Consider the following 24,268-nt stretch of genomic DNA (forward strand, 5'->3'; position numbering starts at 1 on the left):
TTTCTCTCGGTTCTTATCTTCCGCTCTTCCTCTTTCTTTCTCTTTCTTAGTTACCCTTTTTTTTCACAACCCTTCATCTCCATGGGCTCTCTTTTCTTCATCCGTTTTCTGTCCCGGCCTCTGCTCTAATGTCTTTTCTTGTTTCTAATGGATTTCGTCAGTGTCGAAATAGATTCACTTGTTTGACATAAAACCTTATCTTCCAGGCATTGACCACTTCATTCCGGATGATGGCGATCACGTGATCTTCAGGTACCGGAAATACGACTAGGAAGCCATATTGGACCGTCCTGTTACCAGCGCCCCAGAATGCATCTCTCTATCTGAGGCTCATCTTACAGCTGTGTTGCCGCCATATCTTGATCCATTCCAAATACAATAACAAAACATAAAGAATTTTGCCATGGAAAAGGTATTCGTTTGACCTTTTAAAGGTCTTTTATAGACCTTTTTTTTATCATTTACAGATGTGATGATTTCCCATACTGGCTCTGTAAAATGGAGTTTACTCAGAGCATGTTTCCTAATAACATGTTTATACAACTTCTTTACTGCAAGGACTAAACGATGTTTATTTGTCCTAGATTTGTTTATAACTTTTTAGGAAACTGCAACAATGTGGACTGAAAACACTATAATATTGTTTAAATTTCTTATTTCTTACTGAGAAACTGTTATTGAAGTCCAATACAAAAATTCGCCGTCAGGTTCTCGATGAAACAGATATATTTTCACTTTATCTCCTTAACTACGAATTTGTGGGTTTACGTCGACAAAAAACGTTGACACTTACGCCCAAGGCGTCCACCATAAATTGAGCCGCTATCGTGCCATATGGCAGGCTCACAGATATTATACTAATTTGGGTTCGTGATTTTTGCTGTCTAAAAGAAGTACCATCTGGTCTTCAGATAGAAACAAGTGTCAAAATATGTCCACTGACCACTTAATTGTTTGTAAGCCTCGTACTGATGTACATAATTTATGTAAATAATCTAGACCGACTCAGCAATATATTGAATGTAAGATCCGTGCCGTTGGCGTTACTATGGCGACGTGCTATCTCTTTTTGTCGGCATGTTTTGTCGACGTCTCGTTGGATATTTGTGACAACCTGTCCTTGGTGTTGAACAGATGTTGTTATGTTTAGTCTGGATCAAAGGAAACTTTTTCGATGTAATCAACTTGAGATTTTGTAATGAAATAAAATCGTTTCCCGATCAATTCGAGTATTTCTTATTTTGTGTGATGTTTGTTTGTTTGTTTAATTGCGATCTCCATTAGTGTACATCATAAAATCATGCCACTACTCTTCCTGGAGTCATGATAATAAGAATAAATGAAATGCAAAAGAAACAACTTAACATCAAAATCGGATAATTAGCGTAAAATAATAAGCAAAATAATAAGCAGAGGTCAGAGGTCAAAATAAAGAAGTGATCATACATAACGAATAATGAATAGCAGAAGAAGTTAACTTAATTGATTGAAACACAATCCAATCAAAAGTGTACTAATAACACAACATAAATATATAACTTAGATGTACTGAAATATAAAAATCATTACCACCATGTGCTCAGGGGTTGTCTTTTGTCTCGTGTTTTCGCAAGCTCTTTTATCCTAGATTTGAACTCAATGTTGTTGTATGATGTCATTGTGTTTGGCAATGTGTTATAGGTTTTGATGCATCTGTAGCCAAATGTCCTTGTTTTAGCGTTTGTTTTGGGTTTTGATTGAGTGAATGCTCCTCTAGTAGACAGCCTAGTGTGATGCTCATGTGTGGATTGAATTGTTTGTAATTGCTTGAAGATGCATTGGGGTTGCCTTTCCTTAACAATTTTGTGGAATGTACATACAGTATTTGTAAAGAGTCTTTCTTTAACGGTTTGCCACTTTAACTGCATGTGTAGGTCTTCCAGGTTGGTGTCAAAGGGCTTGTTTGTGGCCAGGCGAGCAGCACGATTCTGGACCACCTGAAGACCATCTCTGTGTGTCTGTGGTGCAGAGGATAGCAGCACTGAGCCGTAGTCAATGTGTGACAAAACCAGAGCCTGAATAACAGATCTCAATGTACTTTTTGTGAAGTATTTCCTGTGTCGTCTTATTGTGGCTAGTATGCCTGCCATTTTATTCTTCGTTTTGTCAATATGCGATCCCCATGTGAGACGTTGGTCTATAGTGAGACCTAACAGTTCAGCCTGTTCTACATGTGTAATGTCTGTTCCATCTATTCTTAGTTCTAATTTGGGATTACTTTTTAGTTTTTGTTGCGTACCCATCATGATTGATTTAGTTTTTCCAATATTGAGAACAAGATGATTAGTTTGTACCCAATTCCAGATTCGCTCCAAGTCAGTCTGCAATTTGTATTTCAATTTAGCGACGGTGGGAGCCGAAGCTGAGGGCGTTGAATCATCAGCGTACATGACTACTGTACTATTTGTAACTGCGGGGAGATCATTGACAAATATAGAGAAAAGCAATGGACCCAGGCAGCTGCCTTGGGGAACGCCGCACCTGGATTCTTTATAAGAGGAAAAACTACCGTTAACGAATACAGCTTGTTTCCTGTTGCCAAGATAACTCTGTACCCACTTGATTGCCGATTCCTCAAAACCATAGCTCTTAAGCTTGGCTAAACAAATATCGTGGTTAATGACATCAAATGCCGCGCTAAAATCTAGCATAACGGCGCCAACCAAATTCCCTTTATCTATCTCCCCCAACCAGTAGTCAGACATTTGTATAAGGGCACTAGCTGTAGAGTGTGATTTTTTATACGCATGTTGGTTTTCGGAAATTATGTCATTGGAAACAAGGTAAGTTTGAATTTGTTTCTGGCATATCCTTTCCATGACCTTGCTAATTGCTGGTAACAGGCTGATGGGGCGACTGTTAGGTCCGCTAAGCGGGGCGGATTTATTCTTTATAAGTGGTAGAACCTTTGCTATCTTCCATTGTGAAGGGAAGATGCCTTGCCTGATGGAACAGTTAAATATGTGACATAATGGGGGAGCAATGTGATCGGCGCAAAGTTTCAACAAAGTGTTGTCAACATTGTCGTGGCCAGTAGCATTACCTGGGGGCAGTGCTTTCAACAAAGCGTGCACCTGCTCGACAGTTACATATTGAAAGGAGAAGGAACAGTTCTTATTAGCCATGATATATTCTTCTACGGGTGCTACTGAGTTCGCTATGTCCGGGGTATCATCTTTGGAGAGTTTTTGTATTTTTTCAATGAAATATTCGTTGAAATATTCAGCGATTTCAGCTGGTTTTGTCAGTATTTGTCCGTCCACTTCAATGGAATTCGGTGCACTTGAATTGTTTTTACCTAACATTCCGTTAACAACTTTCCAGAGTTGCTTGCTGTCTTTAGTGCTACTGCATAATTCAATTTGTTCCTTGTAGAAGGCTTTCTTCCTCTTTCTGTTTTCATTTACTACTAAATTCCTGAGTCTTTTGTAGATCTTGTGGTCTGATTCCATTCCCGACACCTGTGCTTCACGCTTTGCGTTGTCACGCTGTGCCATGAGTTCTCGAAGGTCGCCGTCTACCCACTGGGCGGGCGACGCCCTTACTGAACACTTTCTGACAGGAGCGTGTTTGTCGCATATCTCTGTGAAAAGAGCCATGAAACACTCCAAAGCGTCATCTACACATTCTTCATTTTGCACTAGGTGCCATGGAACAGACAAGATATCTAACAGGAATTCATCTAGGTTGAATCGTTTATACGAACGTTTTTGTACGATTTTCGGTTGGCCCTTTGGAACTTTCGTTTTGCGAGTAGTGTGTATAAGATTGTGGTCTGAAAATCCTACAGGGACGGACTGTGTGCTTGTTAGTTTTTCAGGCCTGTTTGAAAAAATTAGATCTATACAAGAAGAGTTTACTGGACCTTTGGAAGTCTTGACTATTCTAGTTGCTTGATTAACCATTTGTTTAATATTCAATGCAGTCGACTGTAGGTAAAGTTTGTCTCTTAAGGTACAGGTCATGTTTGTCCAGTTGATATTAAAATCACCTAGTATTAATACTTCCTGTTCTGTATTTGTCGCCAAATCAAATGCCTGTATGATTCTGTTGAAGTAGTCCAACTTGGCACTTGGAGGCCTGTATAGGCACCCTACCAAGATTGGCTGTGTGTGTGGAATGTGTATTTGCGCCCAGATAAATGTGTATCTCTAGTTAAATAATGACAATGACAATGATCTTTATTTGCATGTCCATATGGGCTAAATGCAGTAGTTACATAAAACGTTTCTGTAAAGAATCTTTACAGTGTCAGTAGGAGAGACAGAACAACTAAGGCTATGCTACACTGTAAGTACATCTATCGTTTACAAAATAGTCAAATATGTAAAGCTATGCTATTCTACAGTTTACATGTCTCTTTCCTCTTCTTGAAACAAGTGTATATGAATTCACAGAGTTTTTGCAGTATAATGTTGTCAGATGATTTCATTATGTATATTATGTATAAGTTAATCTTTTACTAACTGTTTGGCTCGAGTATCAAAGTTCAGGGCACTAATAAAAGTTACGTACATCGCTATATAACTCACACTCCAATACAAAATGAACTTTATTTTCAATATGTTTGGAGTTACAAAGTGCACAGATTCTATCACTCGGAGGAGTCCGGTTATATCTTCCTACTTCAATTTGTAAGGGGTGATCACTAATTCTTAATTTAGCCATGGCTTGGCGAGAAGTTGATAAGTTTATGTCTTCATTAGTACACCTCAAACCAAATACAAATCTCCTGTGCCAATGTATATCTGGGGGTGAGCCAGAGTAGTTTGTTCTACCGAATGAATTACGTCTGTAAGTCAACACGGACTTCTATATATGCTGTTCCACCCGCTCCAGGAGACAGTGTTATGGAGAAGACGGATGTGCCTTCAGATCTCTATCTTGGCACAGATCATGGCGTCATTACAACCCAATTTGATGCGGTGCTCCCCCTCCCGCTGTGGTACCCAAATCATAACGGTTCCTCTCGCGGGGTTAGCGGGGCCATTTCCGCCCAAATCACGCGCAGACACGCACGGATGGGGAAACTTTCACGACTGTTCCCCTGATGAAGCGTGCTCGGACGGGGGTGATTTTACGACATGCCCTCGACAGGGCAGGCATATCAATGAACTGGAATAGTTTCACGCCATACCTCGAAGCGTTGTAAACATGCTCGGACGGAGGCACATTACGACTCTAATGTTCCCGTGCAGCATGAGATATTTTACGACATACCCCTGTTGACTTGACGTGTGGGGGAAGCTACTTTACGGCATATCATGGACACTGCGACCTTGGGCTCTAAGGAGCAATTTAACTCTACAAAAACAGATTATTATGAGTGGCTATCGAAGGTGCCTCAGTCGGCAAAAAATGCCTACGATTCCCGTGGTGAATTACTCTTTTTATTGCTTTCTGAAAGAGGAGTTTTTATTTCTCATGTTCAAAGAAATAAGCAATATAGAAATTGTCATCTTATCTGTGTTTTTAACCCAACCCCATGTAACACTAAAAGAAAAAAAAACATCGTGCTGAGGTTGTGGAGGTATACGTACAACAAAACTTGCATGAGAAACAAATCGAGCACATCTCATATACAAGTCATAAATAATAGGTAAGAAAACGTTAACCTAACCACGAATAGAACTACTGAGAATTGCTGCTTTCCTACAGGGCAGTTGTACTATTGTAGATCTGCTCTAATCATCAGTCTCTAATCAGGACCTCAATTTATCCAGCATGATCCGCTGAATAATAGACTCACGACGACGTTTGGTTTGCATTCAGAAGGTCCATGTGCTAATGAACCTATTTGTAAAGATAAGTACTGCGTCGTATGAACTTCAAAGCGTGAAATTCACTTTGATTGAACACAAACTGCACGTTATGGAAGGCGTTAACCCTCCGCGGAGTACTCTTCGCGGAGTGACTGAAGAAATTACAACTTTTGCAGCAGCCCAGCATGCCTTCTACCTGCGAGACGGCCGTAAAGTTTTCTTGTTTAGCACGTCATAAAGCTCACAGCAAGGTTACATGATAAGAGGGCGTCGCCTCCTGACACCTATTATAGACTTGATTGAGTGTTGGGCATTATCGCTGACCTCAGTGGGAATGAGAAAAATGACAAGAAGAGAGGTAGAAGATGCCAGATTATAATATTCTAGCCAGCCAGAGTACAAGCGGGTTTTTAAACGGAGTATAAGGGAACCATTTAGGCAGTATGTCTGTAGGTGTGCCTGTGTGTGTTCCAATGTAGACAAGTTATATAATATAACTTACGGTACTGTTACTTCTTGTCGCTACTAATATAACAGCGTGGACCGGGTGAGTTATCAGATGTAAAAATGGGCCATTGCGCTATATTAGACCACATTGGCATTGCTCCTGTTATAAGACGTTTCAATGGAAAGGAGTCTTGCAGGAAGGTTAGCTGATAGAACACACAATGTACACAGTTGGTAAGTCATGTAGGCCAATCAGTCTCATCGAGTTGTTACGTGTTGGCTCGTTCTAGACGTTACTTTCGGTCTAAGATTTATGTTTCTAGAATTTGAAGTCCTTAAGGTTACTGGATACGCCCACGGTACGGAAGGCGAGAGTGGCAGGCTACGTGGACATTTCCCACAGGGCTTACACCAAAGTTTTGACGGAGAACTTCCATTAAAAGTTGATGAAGTAGTGGTTCCCGCGAGTCACGTCATTAATGTGCGAGTACCGATCTCGCCCCCATGATGTATAGCGGCAAAGTCATGCGTGCATGTTCTAACAGATACCCACCATATCAGTTCTTAGTTATTATATATGATAAACCGACCTTCGCAATAGTGTGGACAGGAGACGATTCGATGTATACAGAGTGCAGAGTGTTTCCGGTGGAGAGGAAGCTTTAAGGAGGAGACGCCAGGCAGGGAGGCTTACATGAAGTGAATGGATGCTACAAAACGTCGGAACTGCCACATTGTCTATTTCAAATCGCTGTGTAGCATCAGTATAATAGTCCATGGTAGCCACGGAAAATCTTATAAATGTCCTTTAACGTATGCATATGTACATAAGTATAGTCCCAATAACCTTTTTGTACCATTGCTAAATTCGTAAAGTTAATCAGTATTAGTAGCTACTTCTCTAGCGCATTGCAGTAGTGAGTGTACTGTTATGTATGCATATACATGTACATTAGTACATGAGGCTCCAAGCCCTCATTGTACGATTGATAAATTATTTAAATGAATCAATACTACATTTACTAGCTACCTCTCTAGCGCATTGCAGCCGCGAGGGTACTAGTGACATATCACAGCACTGAAACTAGGAAACGCTCGTATTTCTCCATTTGACTGGATGAGCTTTAGGTGCAAATTTCCCATTAAGATTTGACAATGGAATCTTTGCCTTTAGGCTATACCATTAACAGAACGTGATACTGACGCGTAGGCTTTAGGGAACAATCTGTGATGGGTGAAACATTTTCGTGCATGGTTTTATAGATATGAGCGAGAGTACACAAGCATAACTCTAAAAAAATAACGCTCAAAATGCTGAAGAAACATGTCGGCACTACTCTACTTTAATGAAGCAAATTCTTTTTCGTTTCCACTACTAAAACTAATAAAGAACTAAATTTAATGAAGCAAATTCTTTTTTGTTTCAACTACTAAAACTAATAAATAAAGTACTAAAAACTAATTGCAAGTAACATGCTAAGAAGAACATGAACAGTTGATGACCATGCCGCATGTATGTGACAGGGTATCAGTCGTCTGTATTGAAATATGTTATAAGTCGTATTTGTGGGACATGCATCTTATATGTACAGAACGTATTTTTGCCTAAATGGCACAAGAAAAATGTTTTAGCCCAGTTATTAATTTCCGACAAACTATAATAACTTAGCCTAACCAGTGGAAGGATTTCGAAACGGAATACACAAGTTTTATCCTTCTTATCAATCTAAAACATTAAATCTTGGACACTAAGAAATCTGTCAATCATTTCACAATGTACGATGTAAAATGGTAGGATGAGAAAGCCGATGTTATCGTTAACCAAGTCCATTCTAGATACGGAAAAACTTAATGGAGTGCCGATCAGAAACGACCAACTGTCCGTCATGCATGGCCAGTCCCATTGGGAAGTTCAGTCCGTGTTTCTCCTGTGTCAGCACGTGTCTGATGAACACGCCGTCCTCACTGAACAAGGAAACACGGTGGTTGACACTGTCTGCCACCAGCATGTTGTCCTCACTGTCCGTGATGACATCCGCCGGGTAGTTCAGCTGGCCAGGCCCCCAGCCAAACGATCCTGTCGTGAAGAGATGTCGGCCGGCGGGGTCGTATATCTTCAGGTAGTTATTACGCATGTTACTGACGATGATTTGGTTGCTGCTGTTGACGGTGACATGGAGGGCGGACTGCTGCTGACCTTGACCCTTTTCCTCGAACTTCCGAATTATGTCACCGCTGGGACTGATTACAAACATTTGGGTCCCGATAGTAACGATGATGCGTCCGAATCTGTCCACAGCAACACCCCTTGTGGTTGCCTTTATGTCTGTAGCCCCTGCCACCTGGATGATGTGTTCCTCCCTCCTCCCATGTCTGTCCAGCACGCGGATGCTGTGTCCATCTCCTGTCACCAACAGCTCACCGTTTGTCAGTACTGCCACGCACAAGGGGTAGAAACTGAGATCGATCTTCTTAGAGGAGCCATCTTTGTCAAGAAATTGCAGTCGCTTGTTGTCGCGATCGGTGACTACAATGTTTCCGTCCGTGGTGACAGCAAGTGATGTTGGCCAGTTAAACTCGGTATCGCCACTTCCTTTCTTCCCAACGGTTTTCAAGAGTATCGGCACTCTCGTTTGCCTGATCCCACCCATCAACTTAGCTACTTTCTGCTCCACGTTAACTTGACAAACTGGAGGAACAACGGTCAAGGTAATAAAGTCCTTGGTCATTTCAGGGCGTTCGTCCGTATTTTGCTCCGTCCATTCAGTCAGTTCTCCGGCCGCCGACAGCACCTCCGATGGGCTCCCGTACTCTAACACATCGTCCATGTGCTGGATACGGCTCCTGGCTGAAGCCAGGTCTACCTCAGCTGCCTCCATAGCTGTTTCCAACTGCGCCTCCCGTGCAGCATTCATGGCACGAAGCTGGCTGATTCTGTCATTCTTCATCTTCTCCACGGCCTCAATGATGGCCTGTGTCTGGTTTGCAATCTGTTCTTCTGTGCGCTGTACCTGTGAAGGCCACTCATCCCGCACTGACTGCAACTGTTGGATCCACTTCTCGTGCCAGCCTGCTGTGTTTTGCACTGTCGACAGTTTCCCCTTGATCTTCGCTTTCTCCCTCTCCGCCGCCTCCTCTAGCTCCACATACTGGTGATCTTTGTGTGCCGTGACCACACAGTGCAGACAAATGACCCGGTGACAGGTGTCACAGTAGAACTTGTTCAATTCATTGTGATCCTCACACCTGAAGGTCTCGCTTGCTGGGAGCTCGGTGGATGCCTGACCAGATTGCAGTTCTTGAATCGTTACAACTTTGTGTGACCTGGTGATTTTGAGCCGACGGTGTACGCCGTTACACGTTTGGCACATGTGGTCAGTACACTCAACACAATAAAACTCAGCGGCATTACCCTTGTCACAGACCGCACAGGTGACACCTATCTCCCGGGGATCTGATGCTTCACCATCCTCCTTAGCCTGTTGTTGCAGAATGTCGTGCAGCTTGCCGACAAGAAAGTTGGACTTTAGCCCCTGGACGCCATTTTGCGGGAGCGCCACGTCCTGTCGGCACGTGGGACAGGCCAGTTTTCCGTCCAGCTCTGCGGCCAGGAGCTTCTCCAAACACAGTTGGCAGAAGGTGTGAAGACACGGCAGCATCTTAGGCTGCTTGAAATCCTCCAAACAGACTTGACAGACGAGAAATTCATCGGTAATTTCGTTTATCGCGAAATTGGACGCCATTTTAACCGGAAGTACAATGCTTAGGTCGTACTCTGACACAGGAAGGTCAAAGGGTGGCGGGACGTTCCATTTCGGGTGTTCAAATGGGGGAGAAGTTCAGCTTCACAACTATATTCAGAGGGTCTATCACTATGTATCAGGAGTGACCCCTCCTGTAATGAGTTCTACATTCTCTCAAATGTTCTAAGAGAAAAGGCTATGGATTGCAAAATAACAGGACTGAAAGGGTTTTGAAGATTTGCCAGCGCATCGGTTTTGAGGTTATACTTTGAGTTTGATAACTTTCTTTGATGTTGAAGACTGTAACGTTAACGTTGCTTTTTACATTGCGGTTGACGAGATCAGAGCAAAGTTACAAACCATCAAGTTACAGCAAGAAATAAAAGCGCGATACTTTTGAGCAATCAAATGAACGCTTAAAGAAGATTTATGGAGTCATTTGCGTAAGGCAAGTCATTAAAGGGGGATCTTCATTATGGCGAAGCTGCTATGATGAGGTGAAGGAGGTTTTCATAGCAATTTGTGTCAAAGATGTCTGACAACAGGGGAAGATTTAGCCAGTAATGTTGCAATTAGCAAAGGTCATTGGGACGGTATAGCTCTCGTTTAAAAGATACATCGCCAGTGCGTCGGCTACAAAATCAGGATTTTAAGCGTTTGGCTGATTTGTTAAGAAAGCCGACTAAAGTGACTATTCAACTGGGCGGTAGGAGAAGTGCCTAAACCACATATTCTTACCCTTGCGCTGTGATATTTAAAGCACCGGTACAAACATATCATTTATCAGCCTCCACAAAATATGGCATGTTTTAGATGAAAAATCAAGTCTCACAACTGCCACTGTATATCACCGAGCGCAGTTACCTGCCAGAGCTGCTATAATTACCCACATTCCCCAGCAGCTAATCCCACATTCGGTCCCAAAGGGGCGGGAAATGACACGTTAGCAAAAGACACAATTAGGAAGAATCGACTGGAGAAAGAGCAAAAGATTACCTATAAATGTGTCTTGTGTAATTGGACACCCATACTAATGGCACGATGTTGAAAGGCTTCGAATTCGGTTCATTTGGCAGCTCCAATAGCCGGCCTTATTCAGCCACTGCCATTGCTGGTGATGTCGCTGACGTTAAAAACACCTACTTTCGTATGTTCGATGTATCGTCTCTTGGTGCGGATGAACTTCAACATGGCAAACAAACAGGAATAGTGAAAGCACCATTCTTATAAAATACTGTTGATAACGACTCGTTATTAGTGTGCTGATTCCTGTGGTGAAAATACACTTCACAATTTTAGCTAATTGTCTTACTCTCGACAAACATCGACTTCGTGGTGTTTATTTTCAGGGGTTCAGCATTTTTGTCCAGCAACTGTGAGCATAAGTACAGACAGCAGACTAAAAATGTTGAATATTGAAAGTGATTATAACCGTGTTATAACCAACATATAACTGTCGCTTAGGTGAAAAGACGGTCGGCACGATTTGCATATCAGAATTTAGCAATATCACTTTAGACATTCTCTGTTGCGGCTTCACTTCTATCCATTAAAGTTCCAACTTTTTGCAATCTATCTGATAAGAATTGTTAAGGAGAAAAGGCAGATGAATCAGGAATAACAACACATACCACTATGTTTGATTCGTAATGAACATCCTTCTGCGGCTGTACAATTTGGAGAATGTTACCAACAGATGGCGAGCCATTAGCTAAAGTGCTGTTATCCATTTTCATTGCCGCTGCCGCTTAAAGTTCCCATTTTCGGTAATTTGACGTTTTCTTTCTCAGAAGAAGGGCAAAGGGCGCGAGTGGAAAAACGGTCACGAAGTAGGAATACTTTTCCGAGTGTTCTTGTGCCACGCCACCCGCGTGGTTTGGTAATAATACTCCGCCCATACATGTCGTTAGCTGTACGTCTAGGAATGGCCATGACGTTCCTTTCCTGGTAATCAATACCGTTATGTGGAGAGAGAAGATTAAAGATATGCGATGTCCTTGGTAATTTCCAGACCAGTTGTTCGGTGACAACTTACGAGCGAAAGAGGGATTCATGTATGTACATGTTTTTGCTTCAAATTGCAACTGCCAAATGAAGAACAAGAAGACAAATTGCAAATGCTGTTGTGAAGTTACGTATGCAATTTGTCAGCGAACGGCATGGTCTTGAGACGTCATTACCAGACGACAGACTGTGTGACTGTGTAACGTTGTTCGGTACTTTCATCACCTTGTCACTGTCGACGATTAAAGCTCCCATTTACGTTAATTGCAGCCCTCTGATCTCACCCGAACTCGTTTTTGTTCACCTACCATCCACCGATGGTGAAAACTTGACAAGGTAATGTTGCAATCGTTACCAAGGTGATTATGATATGAAAGGAACTCATTTCTGCCCTTGTCACCCCCCGGTACGCGCCCTGATATAATTACCCTCCCGCTATGAGGTACAAAGGAATACGTGATCGACCTGTTGGGCTCTTCATACGTTCTGCACGCGGTGAAATTATGGATTTTAAGCCGACTTGTGCATTGAACATCCCAAAAGGCCGTGTGTATGACTGGATTGGGTACTGTAAGGCTGTCAGGGACACAAACTCTTCAGCTGCGTATGCAGAAAAAACGTAGTACTTTTTTGTGTCAGCAATGTTTGACCTTGACAAGTGTGGTCTGTATATTTCCAAACAACAGAGCAAGATTGTACATGTAGCAGCGCAGGCATTAAACATGAATATAATGTTAATGTATACTTCATTGTACACAGATTGTAAACACTTTCTAAAGCGGCTGTATTACACATATATAGATCTATGGTGTGATTTTCATCCCAACTCACGAAATGGACTCAACAGGCTACACAATATTAGTACCTTGCACACTAAGATAGAACTAAGCATTAAAACATAGATGAACAGACTCTGAGGTTCCGCTGTTTGTATGGCGTATATGATTCACTTTACAAACTCGATTTGTGCATTTCGCAACGTTGACAGGACACCGTTACAACCTAGCCTTCTTCGCGAACCTGTTAGGTGCGGCTGGCGTTTATTTTTTTGCCGGGAGCACTGATTTGCGATCTTCAACATGGACCAGATTCTAATACCGGTGGATATCAATATCATAGGTGGGCTGAAAGGGTCTTCGCCGGCATTAGAGAACCTTTCCCATGTTGAAAATCGCAGATCAGCGCTCCTCAAAAAACAAACGTAGGCAGAACTTAGGAGATCTTCAAAGAAGGCTAATGGTCTGCCAACTTCCTGTCCAGATGGAAAGATCGGCAGGGTGTGACAGTCAGACAGATCAGCACGGTTGCTTAGTAACGCTTGCAGAAGTGTTGTAATGTATACATCCCGTAGTCATGGAAACGTCTTAGAATATCTGACGCAGGCTATCAAGCATATGATGGATTTTTGCGAAGGGGTATGGTTCCGATGACAGCAAGCTAAGGGCGGATGTATGTCCATATTTGGACGTGAAGTGCGGTCAGCTGAGAAAGAAAGAATACGTTTTGGGGAGACAACAACCTTGTATTCTGCTACAAATGTTATGATTTTGAAATAATCTTTTTTTTTTTGTCAACACACGATAGGCCTAGGCGTGGTAATAACGCACAACCATGACGAAAAGTGATATTTACAAGAACAGGCGACTCACCATATGATCCCTTTGATCTTAAGCCTCCCTTACGAAAAGTGCACTGCGGAAAGGGCCAGATTAAATCGCACTACCACTAGTGACTCCCCCATTGCGCTGCCGGTTCAGGGACGTGTGGAAGTGATCTCATAGCACCCTGACGACGAGAGCTTTTGTTCCACAGACAAGATTTGCCGAGGCGTCGTCACGAATTTGTGAGGTGATACGCGCTAAGCTAGCTGGAGGGGCGGATCTGTCCTAGGATTTAGGCGCTTAATCTTAGACTATCCTAGATCCTGGAAAACACTAGTGTTTGACGTGAAAACCATCACCTGGGGTATGATAACAGGTGATTGGCGACAATCATGCTGAACTGCCTACTCATCGTCTGGTAATAATAGACATCAACGGTTGAAAGATTTACAATAAAAAAATGTTGCAATAAGTATCAATTGATATTGTTGTGCAAGGAGTATTCAACTCCTCGATGAATATGTGACTCATATGTGTAATGAAAAAAATGTCATCAAAATTTTCAGACTTTTGCTTGGTTCTTCGTTAAATTCTACTTATTGCACAAAAATTACTGCAAAAAGGATCGGAGCCAAATCGTCTGATAGTTGATTTGGTCGAGAGACAGCAAGGACTGAAAAAGCTTGTTATGTATGGCTTGTTTCTACAGGGTTTTCGACGTCACCGCTAGGTATACACACAACAGCGCAGTGCGAACGGCTTACCAAGGCCTACCTTACAGGAGCTGCATATGAAAAATTAAATCTCTTTGCAGAGAGGTGGGATTATGCTGGCCGTGTTGTACCAAACGGGCACTTTGTTTCAAAGCACAGTGATTTCACAGGGACTCAGTAACAGTCCTCTCGTGCGTCTAAGAAACAAGGCGTGTTTTCACAACGGTTGTAAATGATCTTGAGAAAAAGGCCACCGCCTCTATAATCTACCTATATGTAGGGACAACTTTTCCAGATGCTTTATGACAGGTTTTGTGGGCCATACAGATACGTGCATCGTATTGCCCTTGATACCAACTGGAGCGTAGAAGACATCATGTAGGAATTTACTGGCGTGTGTATTACAATCTGAAGCTTATGGGAATATTACATTTGGGACAACAGTTCTATATTAGCCTGTGCAAAACTTCATTTTAAGGCTAGTCTGATTGAGGAAAGGCGAGAGTTTTAGAGAATTTTTTCAGCGGCCTCTAACTGCAATGATTCCTGAAATAGGTTGACCAGCCAGTATTATAGGGATGATTGCAGAGTGTGTTTGAAGTACATACCGATATATGGTACAGTTGGTTCTCATACTGTGTTTCATGCCATCCCTGTCCTTGGTGCTGAATATGTAGTTACAAAGATTCTTGTTTGGACACTGACGTCATGGAAAAGTTACGCCTCATCTTCCAAAGCAGATAATGTTTCTTCAGTCTTTACAGATATCATTCAAGAAATATATCGTGATATTTCCACATTAGGCCACAGAAAGTAAATTTTATGGATGACATCAGCGCTCATTAATTTTCGCCTGATTTCAGAAAAAGATATTTTCTTCTTCGGGGATGGTCAGATAGACCAAAATAGGCAAACATGTTGTGTTGTAGCCTAATAATCATACTTGTAGAAGTGACTCTAGGGAGGTAGCCATGACTTTAGTTGCAGAAGTGAAACTTGCTGGATAGTTGTAAAAGTGCCACCAATATGTAAGCCATGAATGTAGTTGCCATCTTGGCAAGTGATGCCAGTGCATTCTCCTACGCAAAGGCGAAACAGAGTCGTCAGAGGGACTCCATCTGTTTTCTAAATGACTGACGGTACTCTGCTATAGGAGAATGTGCCAGTGTACCACACAAGTGTCACTTTTACAGTAATTCACTTTATATTTATATATTTATTAATACAGGAATGAATGCCTTGTTAGTTGTGATGCCACGTTTGTCACTTATTGCTACGTTTTTAGTGTACGTGTCTATTTTGAAAATTTAGCCATTTTTTGCCCTTGATTTTTTTCTCGCTATCTCATTATTTTTGCACTATGCATAGGATATCATCCATGAAATTTACTTGCTGCGGCCTTGTGGCACATGAAAATAAAAAGTACAAATGACAGTGGGTCACGGATTAACGTCCAGTTCTGAGGACTGCGATCATTTCCAGTAGCGTGAATGTGGCTGATTCGAACTAACGACTTCGGCCCAAACGCAGGGTCACTAACCACTGGGTTACTAGTATGCACGACTAATCTTCTCACTTGAACAGATGTTGCCTCTGCAACTTTCACGCACCTTGAAATTTACATCGTAACAGTGTGAGTGGCACCGACAAATTTATATTCCTCTTGAGTTTTGACAAACCGACCAAAGCTAAATCCGTACAGTCCTACATTTTCATCATTACCAAGAAGCGAGAAGAAGCCGAATTTCTTTGTTAGACTTAGATCTGTGATACTTTTATGTATATATATGTTTGTCTTGTTATGACCTGTAGCTTGGTTTGGCAAAAATGTACAGTTAAGTTCTTCATTCAGTAAAGGAAGCCTGAGGCACTGTTCAGACATCCTATTCTTTCAGATCCGCTCAATTTTGAGACATCTGTCAAACTACCGGGTTCACGGTCGATATACGTCCGTACATAACCCGAAGGTCACGTCTCACCCTATTACAGGAGCTTCTAATCACAAAACTTCCGCAAGTCCATAAAATTACATCCTAACTCGTCTCCGCCTTACAGTTGATGTACATGTATTGATTGATATCGACGGAAAGTTTCCGGCTTCTCCTACAGAAACACTCCATTGAAAGCCAGATGCGTAAAAGGTTTGGAGCAATCAAGAAATGTTTTGGTGACAGATGTTGTCTATTACGGTAAACCCCGGAGAAAATTTCAATCTTGTAAAGTTACGCTTTGTTGACGAGCCAAGGAGGAAGGTGCGTTGAAGTTCTAGATATATAGATAGCTTGAAGGTATATCCCGGTAAGATGTGACAATGAAGTCGTTTTTGGTACACTTTATCAACTAGTAAGAGAAGTGATATCATGCCTGTACCTGCATTAAGCAAAAACTGTCCCTAGATTCACCTGAAGCTATTGAATCATATATCTAGAACTTTGCTAACGATGTGTTGACAATATTGAGATACAAACGAATGAAAGGATATACGTTTCTTTGATTAACGATGATAGAGACAAAATCCTCTGAAGTCTTCACTCTTGTGCTTCTGACAAAATTGTGCGTCACGACGTACAAAACGTAATACCACCACAAAGCACCACCTACATTAACTAAGGTCCACTTTGACATAGGTGATACATTAGCGGTATCATAGCTATTATTTGAAAGTTTCAAATAGGACTTACGCAGGGATTTTCGTTCATTTATGCATCAAACCAAAAGCGTGTCCTTAATCTTTCCTTAAGGTAATGGAAGTACGCTAGACCCATTCATTAGCTTAAGTGCTGACTGCGGCCGCCAAACGTCCATCAATGTTCCTCACATGGCAGCCTTTCAAGTCCGCTCACTGCTTTATATGGTGCTGTCTCAGCAGTAAGGTTGTAACAAATTTGTGGGATTTCTAGTAATCTAGTCATTTCTCACAGCTGAATGTCAACTTAATACTCTCTATTAGTAATATGATCATGGCATTCTCTCTCCTATGAATAAAGGAAAGAAGTATGCAAACCGATGGATCGCTGAGGTAGAGGTCTGTTCTGAAAAAGTATTTTCGGAAGAAGATATAAGCCAGAAGAAACTGGTTCTGTCTATAAATACATCCAGATATATCATCCTGGTTTACGGCTGGTACATAGTTGAGCTGCTGTCGGTTATCGGAGCGGACAGTAACTATGATGAAAAGTATGGTATACTGGTTACTATGACGACAATTCTCTTTACTGAGCCTAAACTGCGATTCGTTATCGTAGAACACAACCTTCGAAAGAGCTGCCCGAAAAGAAGTCCATTGTGGTGATTGTAGTCTCCATCCGGGTAATTGGTAGATCTTTGGGCTTTTGCCAAGTTGTCTGCCATTAGTTATAGAGGGGTCTATACATCTATCTAGTGGGGAAATATCCTATGGTGGATATGGGTGTATATGTCACGATGTAAAGTCTGCATTTCAAGAAGTAACGAGGACGTGTAAGACCGTTTCCAGCAATATGTAGCATGCTTTTAAAAGATTTTGATATCACTCTACCTATATGTCACTATCTTCTTTCTGTGCCTGTTTGTGTTCTAAGATCTTCACCGTAAGCCTGATTTGTACTGTACAAAACCGCTACATTCAATTCTTCGCCCTAAGCCTTTTACACTTGGCGTTTGTCATCATTAAAGACCATCAAACATTTAGCGGATAATCCGCGGCTCAAGTGGAGACGGATCTCATTTCACGGAGTCTGCTTTCGACGGGAACCTGCCAGGTTATCGGCCGTCAAACATAGCCGCAAATCCCACAAATATCTCTCTCTGTTTGGAACATGCGTGGGGAATTTACTGTTACTGAATTGTAGAGGGAATAAACATAAATTTCACTGGCGCAATAAGGACTGCGTTTAAAACTAGTCCTCTTGAGTATGTTTCACAGGATCTCAGACATAAACCAATAATGTGTGGTTAACCGGTTGGTAGATCATATAACTACAGCTATAGTCATGCCTTCTATTCTTCTTCTGATACAGACAAAATGTGATTAAAAACGATAAATTGTCAGCAACTTCCACTCCCTAAAACGAGGATTTCTGAGGATGATACTAGATGACTGAGGACGTATTTTACGAGCATTCTCAAAATTGACTATTACAGTACTCAAGGATGCCTCTCCAGAGTAGGGGCGCCACCGTGTGAGAATCAAACACAGTGCAGGACCTCCTTATAGTAAGGTTCTTTAGGCACAACCAAGGAGTACCTACTTCCAACGTTTCGGTGTCATCATCAGGGTAGAATGACTGGAAACTATAGCTACTTATTGCTGCTACTTATAGCCGATGTAGGTGGCGCTGCAGCAGCAAGAATGCCGTCCCAAACGTGGCTCAGCTTGTATCCCCCCTCATCGTTGTTCATGACTGGAGCTGATTTTCTGATCCAAACTGCTTCTTTAATCCAGCGTATTCTTCTGTTTTCCTCTCTGTCGATGTTTCCAGTCATTCTAACCTGATGATTGTGTCTGATAGACACCGAAATGCTGGAAGTAGGTATCCTTTGGTTGTCCCTAAAGAAGCTTACTATATGAATAATTGCCAACCTGATGAAGTTATTTACGGACAGTGCAGGATCGTTGCAGCAACAGTACTCCAGAATCTATATTATTTCCAGAAATCATCTGCTGTGAAAAGTACCTTTTGCCAATGATCCGGTAATATCGACACCAGTATGAAGGGGACAAAAAAGGACACAAGTACAAGGAAAAGTACAGTGAATCTCGAGTAAAGGTCCGGGTCACGCCAGGCGACTGTGCTAAACTTCTTTTTGGGTGGGGGTGTAGGTGCGGTGGTAGAAATATTTGCGACAATATTGCGATAGCCGTGCATATGTAGCCTCTACCAGGCCACGTGGATCGGTGGTCTTATTGTAGAAATTGGACAAATAGAGTCAATAGTACGTCAGGGGAGTCGGCCGGTCAAGTAGAAACATTATCCTCACCACGAGTAGTGTATGTGTCTTGAAAACATTAACTGTCTTGTTACAGAAAAGGCTTTCTTACATCCTTGTAGGTTTGTTCTGCTTGGTTCTATGATATCCAGTACATCTTTTTAAAAGTGCATCTTTACTAGTACTTTCCCCAAGTTCCTGGGAGAAAGGTAGACTTCTAAAGGGCACTGAATGTATAGATGGGTGTTTGGAAAACTGCTGCTTCAAAATGGTTTTGATTGACTTATTCTGACTGGCTTCTATCTAATAGACATCATCATCTAGAATTATTGTTGACGCATATCTATATATATATCAGCCCTTGTCCTTGATGCATAATGTATTAGAAGGTATAGATAACACTATCATAACAGAAACGAGTACGTCCCATATCACTTCACGTCTTCATTATTATAGAGCAAGGATTCTGCACTTAATGGAATTACTTCCACATTCCTTAGCATTTTCATGGTTATTTCCTTGCGGGAGTCTTCTTTTAATTAAGACCACAGAACTTTTCCCTTGAGTAATTATTCATGAAAGACTGTCCTTAAAGCGATCTCCATTCTTATCTAATAAAGAGAAGAGATCCACATACTAGACATCAGTAATTAAGTACATGGCGCCCGGCAAATGTTCAGGGAACAAAAGACGAAATGAAGTATGGGACCGCCTGGGCGAGACTAACCTTCAGATCATACAATGACTGCAGGGCTCGAAACACTTTTTTCTGCATATCTGCACTGGTGCAGGTAACATTGAAAATTACCTGCACCAGACAAATTTTACCTGCACCACTCTGAATTTAGGAAGTATGAATCATACTAAAATTGTTCAGGAACCATTACTATTTTTTCTTTTATACTTTATAGGTGCTAACAGTCAATGCAGCTAATAACAATCCATATACACCTACATCATAGGACATTTATGTATAAAACCCAGTGCTTGGACCAGCGCAGGTAGACACCAAAAATACCTGCACAGCTCCAATTTTACCTGCACTAACATGCATATGTGGTATTTCAAGCCCTGAATGTACACACGACTGTCTACTATCGGAATCGACACCGGAGGCACACACGACAGAGCTAAATGTCAAAAACCATGTTTTCTTTTGTCCCTTACAACGGCCAGTCTTAATCCATGTATACTCAATCGTTTGTATCATGTTATGACTTTTAGAATATGTATAAGTTTTACCATCCTCCTGTGTCCAAGATATGAATATGTTCTTGAAGGAAAGCGTCGAAATCCGCCAGGCTATACGGGGAGGTACCCAAAGGTCGACCAGAGTACTAGATAAGATTCGTTGTTGAGAAATAAGTTTGTACGTATAAAAGTTGGTATTGAACTACTATTGATAAAGCTTTAATTAAAGACAATAAAAGGGCGGACATTATCACATTCTTTGTCATCCTTTCGAGTATAGCTATAACAAATGAAACCGATCTTTTGTTTGACAACTATCGATACATAATGAGACTCGAAACATTTCGTAATCAGGCCCTTCAGGACATTCGGTCTCTTAATTGCATCATTCTTCAATCTGATCTGGTATAGAGATAAGAAGGTCATACTCCGGTGAAATGTTCAAATGGATTGGATTTCGTAGTCAGATGAATTTTGCATTCCTCCTCAAAACGAAATAAACGATGCCCTTCGTCTTAACTTGGCACCTATAAGATAATCATAAAGACAACAAATTTTAGTTGGCATTACACTAGAATATGCCAATAGAATTCTAGAAGAAAATTGTGCCTTCCGCACTTCACACGGATTAATTAAGGTCATCTTACATTTCCACACGGACTGTTTGCGCTGTGTCTAAGAGCGGACAGATCTTTTCCAGTGCACAAACATGTCAATGATAAGTATTAGCAATGGTTCAGAGAAAGATAATCAAATCATATAATGCTTCACTTGCTTCGTGTACTTCTTGCCCTTTGATCGAGTGCATTGGTGAAGAAAATAAAAGTTTTCAATGGTAATTATGCACACCCAATTTCGCGTCTGAGCCCTTAATCTGGTGAGGCAAGATGTCACCTGGGCTATCCTTCAAACAAAAGTAATCTAATCATATTCTCAAGGTAACCAATATTCTATAACCATGACCATACTTTACTTATGAAGTTTTACTTCGGTATGGTGAGATAGACAAGCAAAACTTGAAAGAATGGAGTTAACGTCACATCATGTCAATTACTTCTATGGTATTTTGGTACTTAGTTTTCAACGATGTTATCTATTTCCCATTGTGCATTATCAGTAGCATTTAAAATATTAATGATCCTTCATAAGACTAAGCTGGATTAGACTCGAGAAAATCTTACTTTGTTCAAGGAATACAAAGGAACAAAACAGCTTTTAAAACACTTCCCCTGCATTGAGACAAAACAAAGGCATCGGCCTGGAGTGGATAGGGTGTAGATAGAGAATGAATACTGAATGAGGTTTATCAAGATAAGAGTGTTTCATGATGACCAAGCAAATATTGATGTAGGACGGGACACGAGGCCGTTGTCATCGTTGCTGTGTTTCTCAACTGTTTTCCGACCTTGTATAAAATTATCACTGCGATATATCAAGCCTTCAAATGACAGCATATCGTTGGCATATTTGTCATGCCCGCCACAGGGAGCCTGCAATTTGTGTCATTGCTTGTCCATTATGTTTGTCGTCACGGATGATTAAGGGTAGGTGTCGTGGGTCGGCCTCTTTTCCTGATCATCTCCAACTTTGTGTTTTGTGTTATGATTGCCTCGGAAAATGTTTTTGACACTTCAGTGACACGTAAAGAAATCATTGATAAAATCATATGACGATCGATTTGCCCAATTTTTGTGTTATGTCGTTACGATTTTTTCACATGTTGCTACATATTTGTTTTTGATAACTGCTTATTTGGACCACTGATAGCCATCAATTTCTATTGTCTTAGGATTACCTCGCCGGTCCATAATGTAGCTCCAACATGTCGCTAATTAAGCAAATGGCGCCTGGCTACGATCCGTGGAAACAAAAGACGACTTGAAGTATGGTCCCCGGAGGAGGGGGTTGACCTGTGATCGCCGCCGCTCCAGGCAGAAGAGGACTGTCTTACAAATGTAGATCGGTACCAGACGGACTCAGCGCTAGCTGTGACAGGAGCGGAGCTTTCTTCGCTCGCCGCAAAGGTACGGTTGATGTATGTTTCATATGTCTGTATAAATGACTAAAAACGGAAACAAAAACAATCTCCAAGCAGATCCTACGGTAGCATAAGATAGTTTCAAAAGCTGCAAGAGGAGCGAAGCCGACCTATGAGTGTGTTTGGCAAATGTACACCTCTTGGCTGACTACACTCCTTGGCCAGTTTAGCACTATCTTATGCCATCGTAGGATCTGCTTGGAGATTTATTCACAACATTGGTTCTTAGCATTTACAATCGTGTGTTTCAATGTTACCAAGTCTATATGTCTTTTTGATCTTTCGTAAAATAGCGTCACCAGAACATTCCCTGCACGTAATAACAGACGTTAGACATATAGAAAATTGTAGATTTTTTTGCAATAGGTTATATCTATATGTGGTATATTTTTACCGTTAAAGGTTTTGTTATCTCTTCTGAGTGAAAAACGGCCCGACCTATTTAAGTATATTCAACCTTAATGGTAACTTAAGCAGTTAGCCCGCCTAACTGAATATCCTGTCTGTAAAGAGTGTAACTCTAACCAGTGATGATAACTCTGAAAAATGAAATCCCTGACGAACATATATAGACTGTAGATTAAGAAAGTTCCTTAGAACGTATACATGATACACTGTGTTTCCTCTTCCTTACCAGGGTATATCTATGGACATAATGAGGATGGTACATCGGGTTGGCGTGACGTGATTCACTAAACTCTATAGAGACGACAGAAGACGAGGGTGTGCGAGTCAGAAGAAGAACCAAAACATGCCGAAGTCTTGTCCGGTTATCCCTATCCCCCTAATGTCCCCAATGAGGAAAGTCAGTCCAGGACGCCACATCAGCGACCGGATTGCGAGGTTTGGATATGGCGAAGCGCGCAGGCGTCCAGACTGAGAACAAACTATGGACACCTGTTACAGACATTCTGCAGACGGCATGTGAAAACAGTCTTCGTACAGGCTCCGGTATTGCCTATGCCAATGTGAGATGAGATAGTTGATCATGGCTCTGTTTGAATAGTGATGACTGAATCAGCATAATGATAAGGTCTAAACCTCTAGCTAAGTGTTACGCCTAATAGCAATGTTTACCAAAATGTAAATCATGGTGGCAATTTCCTCGCAGGCGACGGCCTTACCAAAATCAGTAAATACAAGGCGAGAAAAAACATGGTTATGGAAATTGTGGGGGTCATTTATTGTCCTCCCAATGCCATGAAATGTATGAAGACATTGTCAAAGTAGGTGCCCATTTAATTCACTGATCACTGCTTTGTTTTACGAAAGTCGGCTTATTAGCTTTAACGATGATCACCATTTGTTTGTCGTTGAACCCTCCTGAATGGTGTCATTAGAATACGGTGAATTATAGAATTTGTCATTTTACTAGTGCATTATTACTTAAGTTGCTAATAACGCCTGATATGTGTTTCGTATTTAGTTGTATATCAATAAGTAATGAATTATTTTGCCCTTATCCACTCCGTCCATATGAGGGTTACTATCATTAGTGTTGAGGTAACATAATGTTTGTTTAGCAAGTACATTGTTTACATTGTAAGACGAATTTGTCTTGTATATAGATCTAGTTCTGCGATACGGTTAAATGTGGTCATGTCTGTTTTAACACTTAAGGTCTGAAAAGTGAATTTTGTGACCTTCTTATTCTGTCCTTTTTATCCTTTTTTTGTGATATCATCTTTGTATAATCTATTTGGTTTCCTTCAATTTAACAGTTATGAATGTGAAATTACCTTCTTGATAATTGGTTGCAACATTGTATGAATTTAACCATTTTTCATTGGAAACGCGACAATAAACCCTGACGTGTGATGCG

General features: G+C 41.3%; 2 protein-coding genes and 1 long non-coding RNA gene across 5 annotated transcripts in view; 2 read left to right on the top strand and 1 right to left on the bottom strand.

Annotated features, from left to right (window-relative positions):
- Nucleotides 1–1,224, top strand: part of LOC118426191 (cobalamin binding intrinsic factor-like) — a 50,718-nt gene extending 49,494 nt beyond the window's left edge. For all 3 annotated transcript variants that reach the window (XM_035835456.1, XM_035835454.1, XM_035835455.1), the window contains one exon: nucleotides 207–1,224. In XM_035835456.1, the coding sequence (XP_035691349.1) occupies nucleotides 207–271 (65 nt within the window). In that variant the 3' untranslated portion in view covers nucleotides 272–1,224. The remainder of the gene's footprint in view (nucleotides 1–206) is intronic.
- A 5,660-nt stretch (nucleotides 1,225–6,884) lies between these two features.
- On the bottom strand, nucleotides 6,885–10,030 carry LOC118426580 (E3 ubiquitin-protein ligase TRIM71-like). The gene has a single exon (XM_035836068.1). It carries the CDS (start codon nucleotides 9,989–9,991, stop codon nucleotides 8,081–8,083), a length of 1,911 nt encoding a protein of 636 aa, XP_035691961.1. The 5' UTR covers nucleotides 9,992–10,030; the 3' UTR covers nucleotides 6,885–8,080.
- Nucleotides 10,031–22,042: 12,012 nt separating this feature from the next.
- Nucleotides 22,043–24,268, top strand: LOC118426585. The gene is made up of 2 exons (XR_004832425.1): nucleotides 22,043–22,432; nucleotides 23,084–24,268. It is a non-coding gene; the product is annotated as an uncharacterized LOC118426585 (long non-coding RNA).

The sequence above is a fragment of the Branchiostoma floridae genome, chromosome 11, assembly GCF_000003815.2.
Source record: "Branchiostoma floridae strain S238N-H82 chromosome 11, Bfl_VNyyK, whole genome shotgun sequence".
Lineage (NCBI taxonomy): Eukaryota > Metazoa > Chordata > Leptocardii > Amphioxiformes > Branchiostomatidae > Branchiostoma > Branchiostoma floridae.

What these genes read in the sequence shown, in the direction of transcription:
- LOC118426580 (XM_035836068.1), bottom strand. Translation starts at nt 9,991, where the DNA reads ATGGCGTCCAATTTCGCGATAAACGAAATTACCGATGAATTTCTCGTC.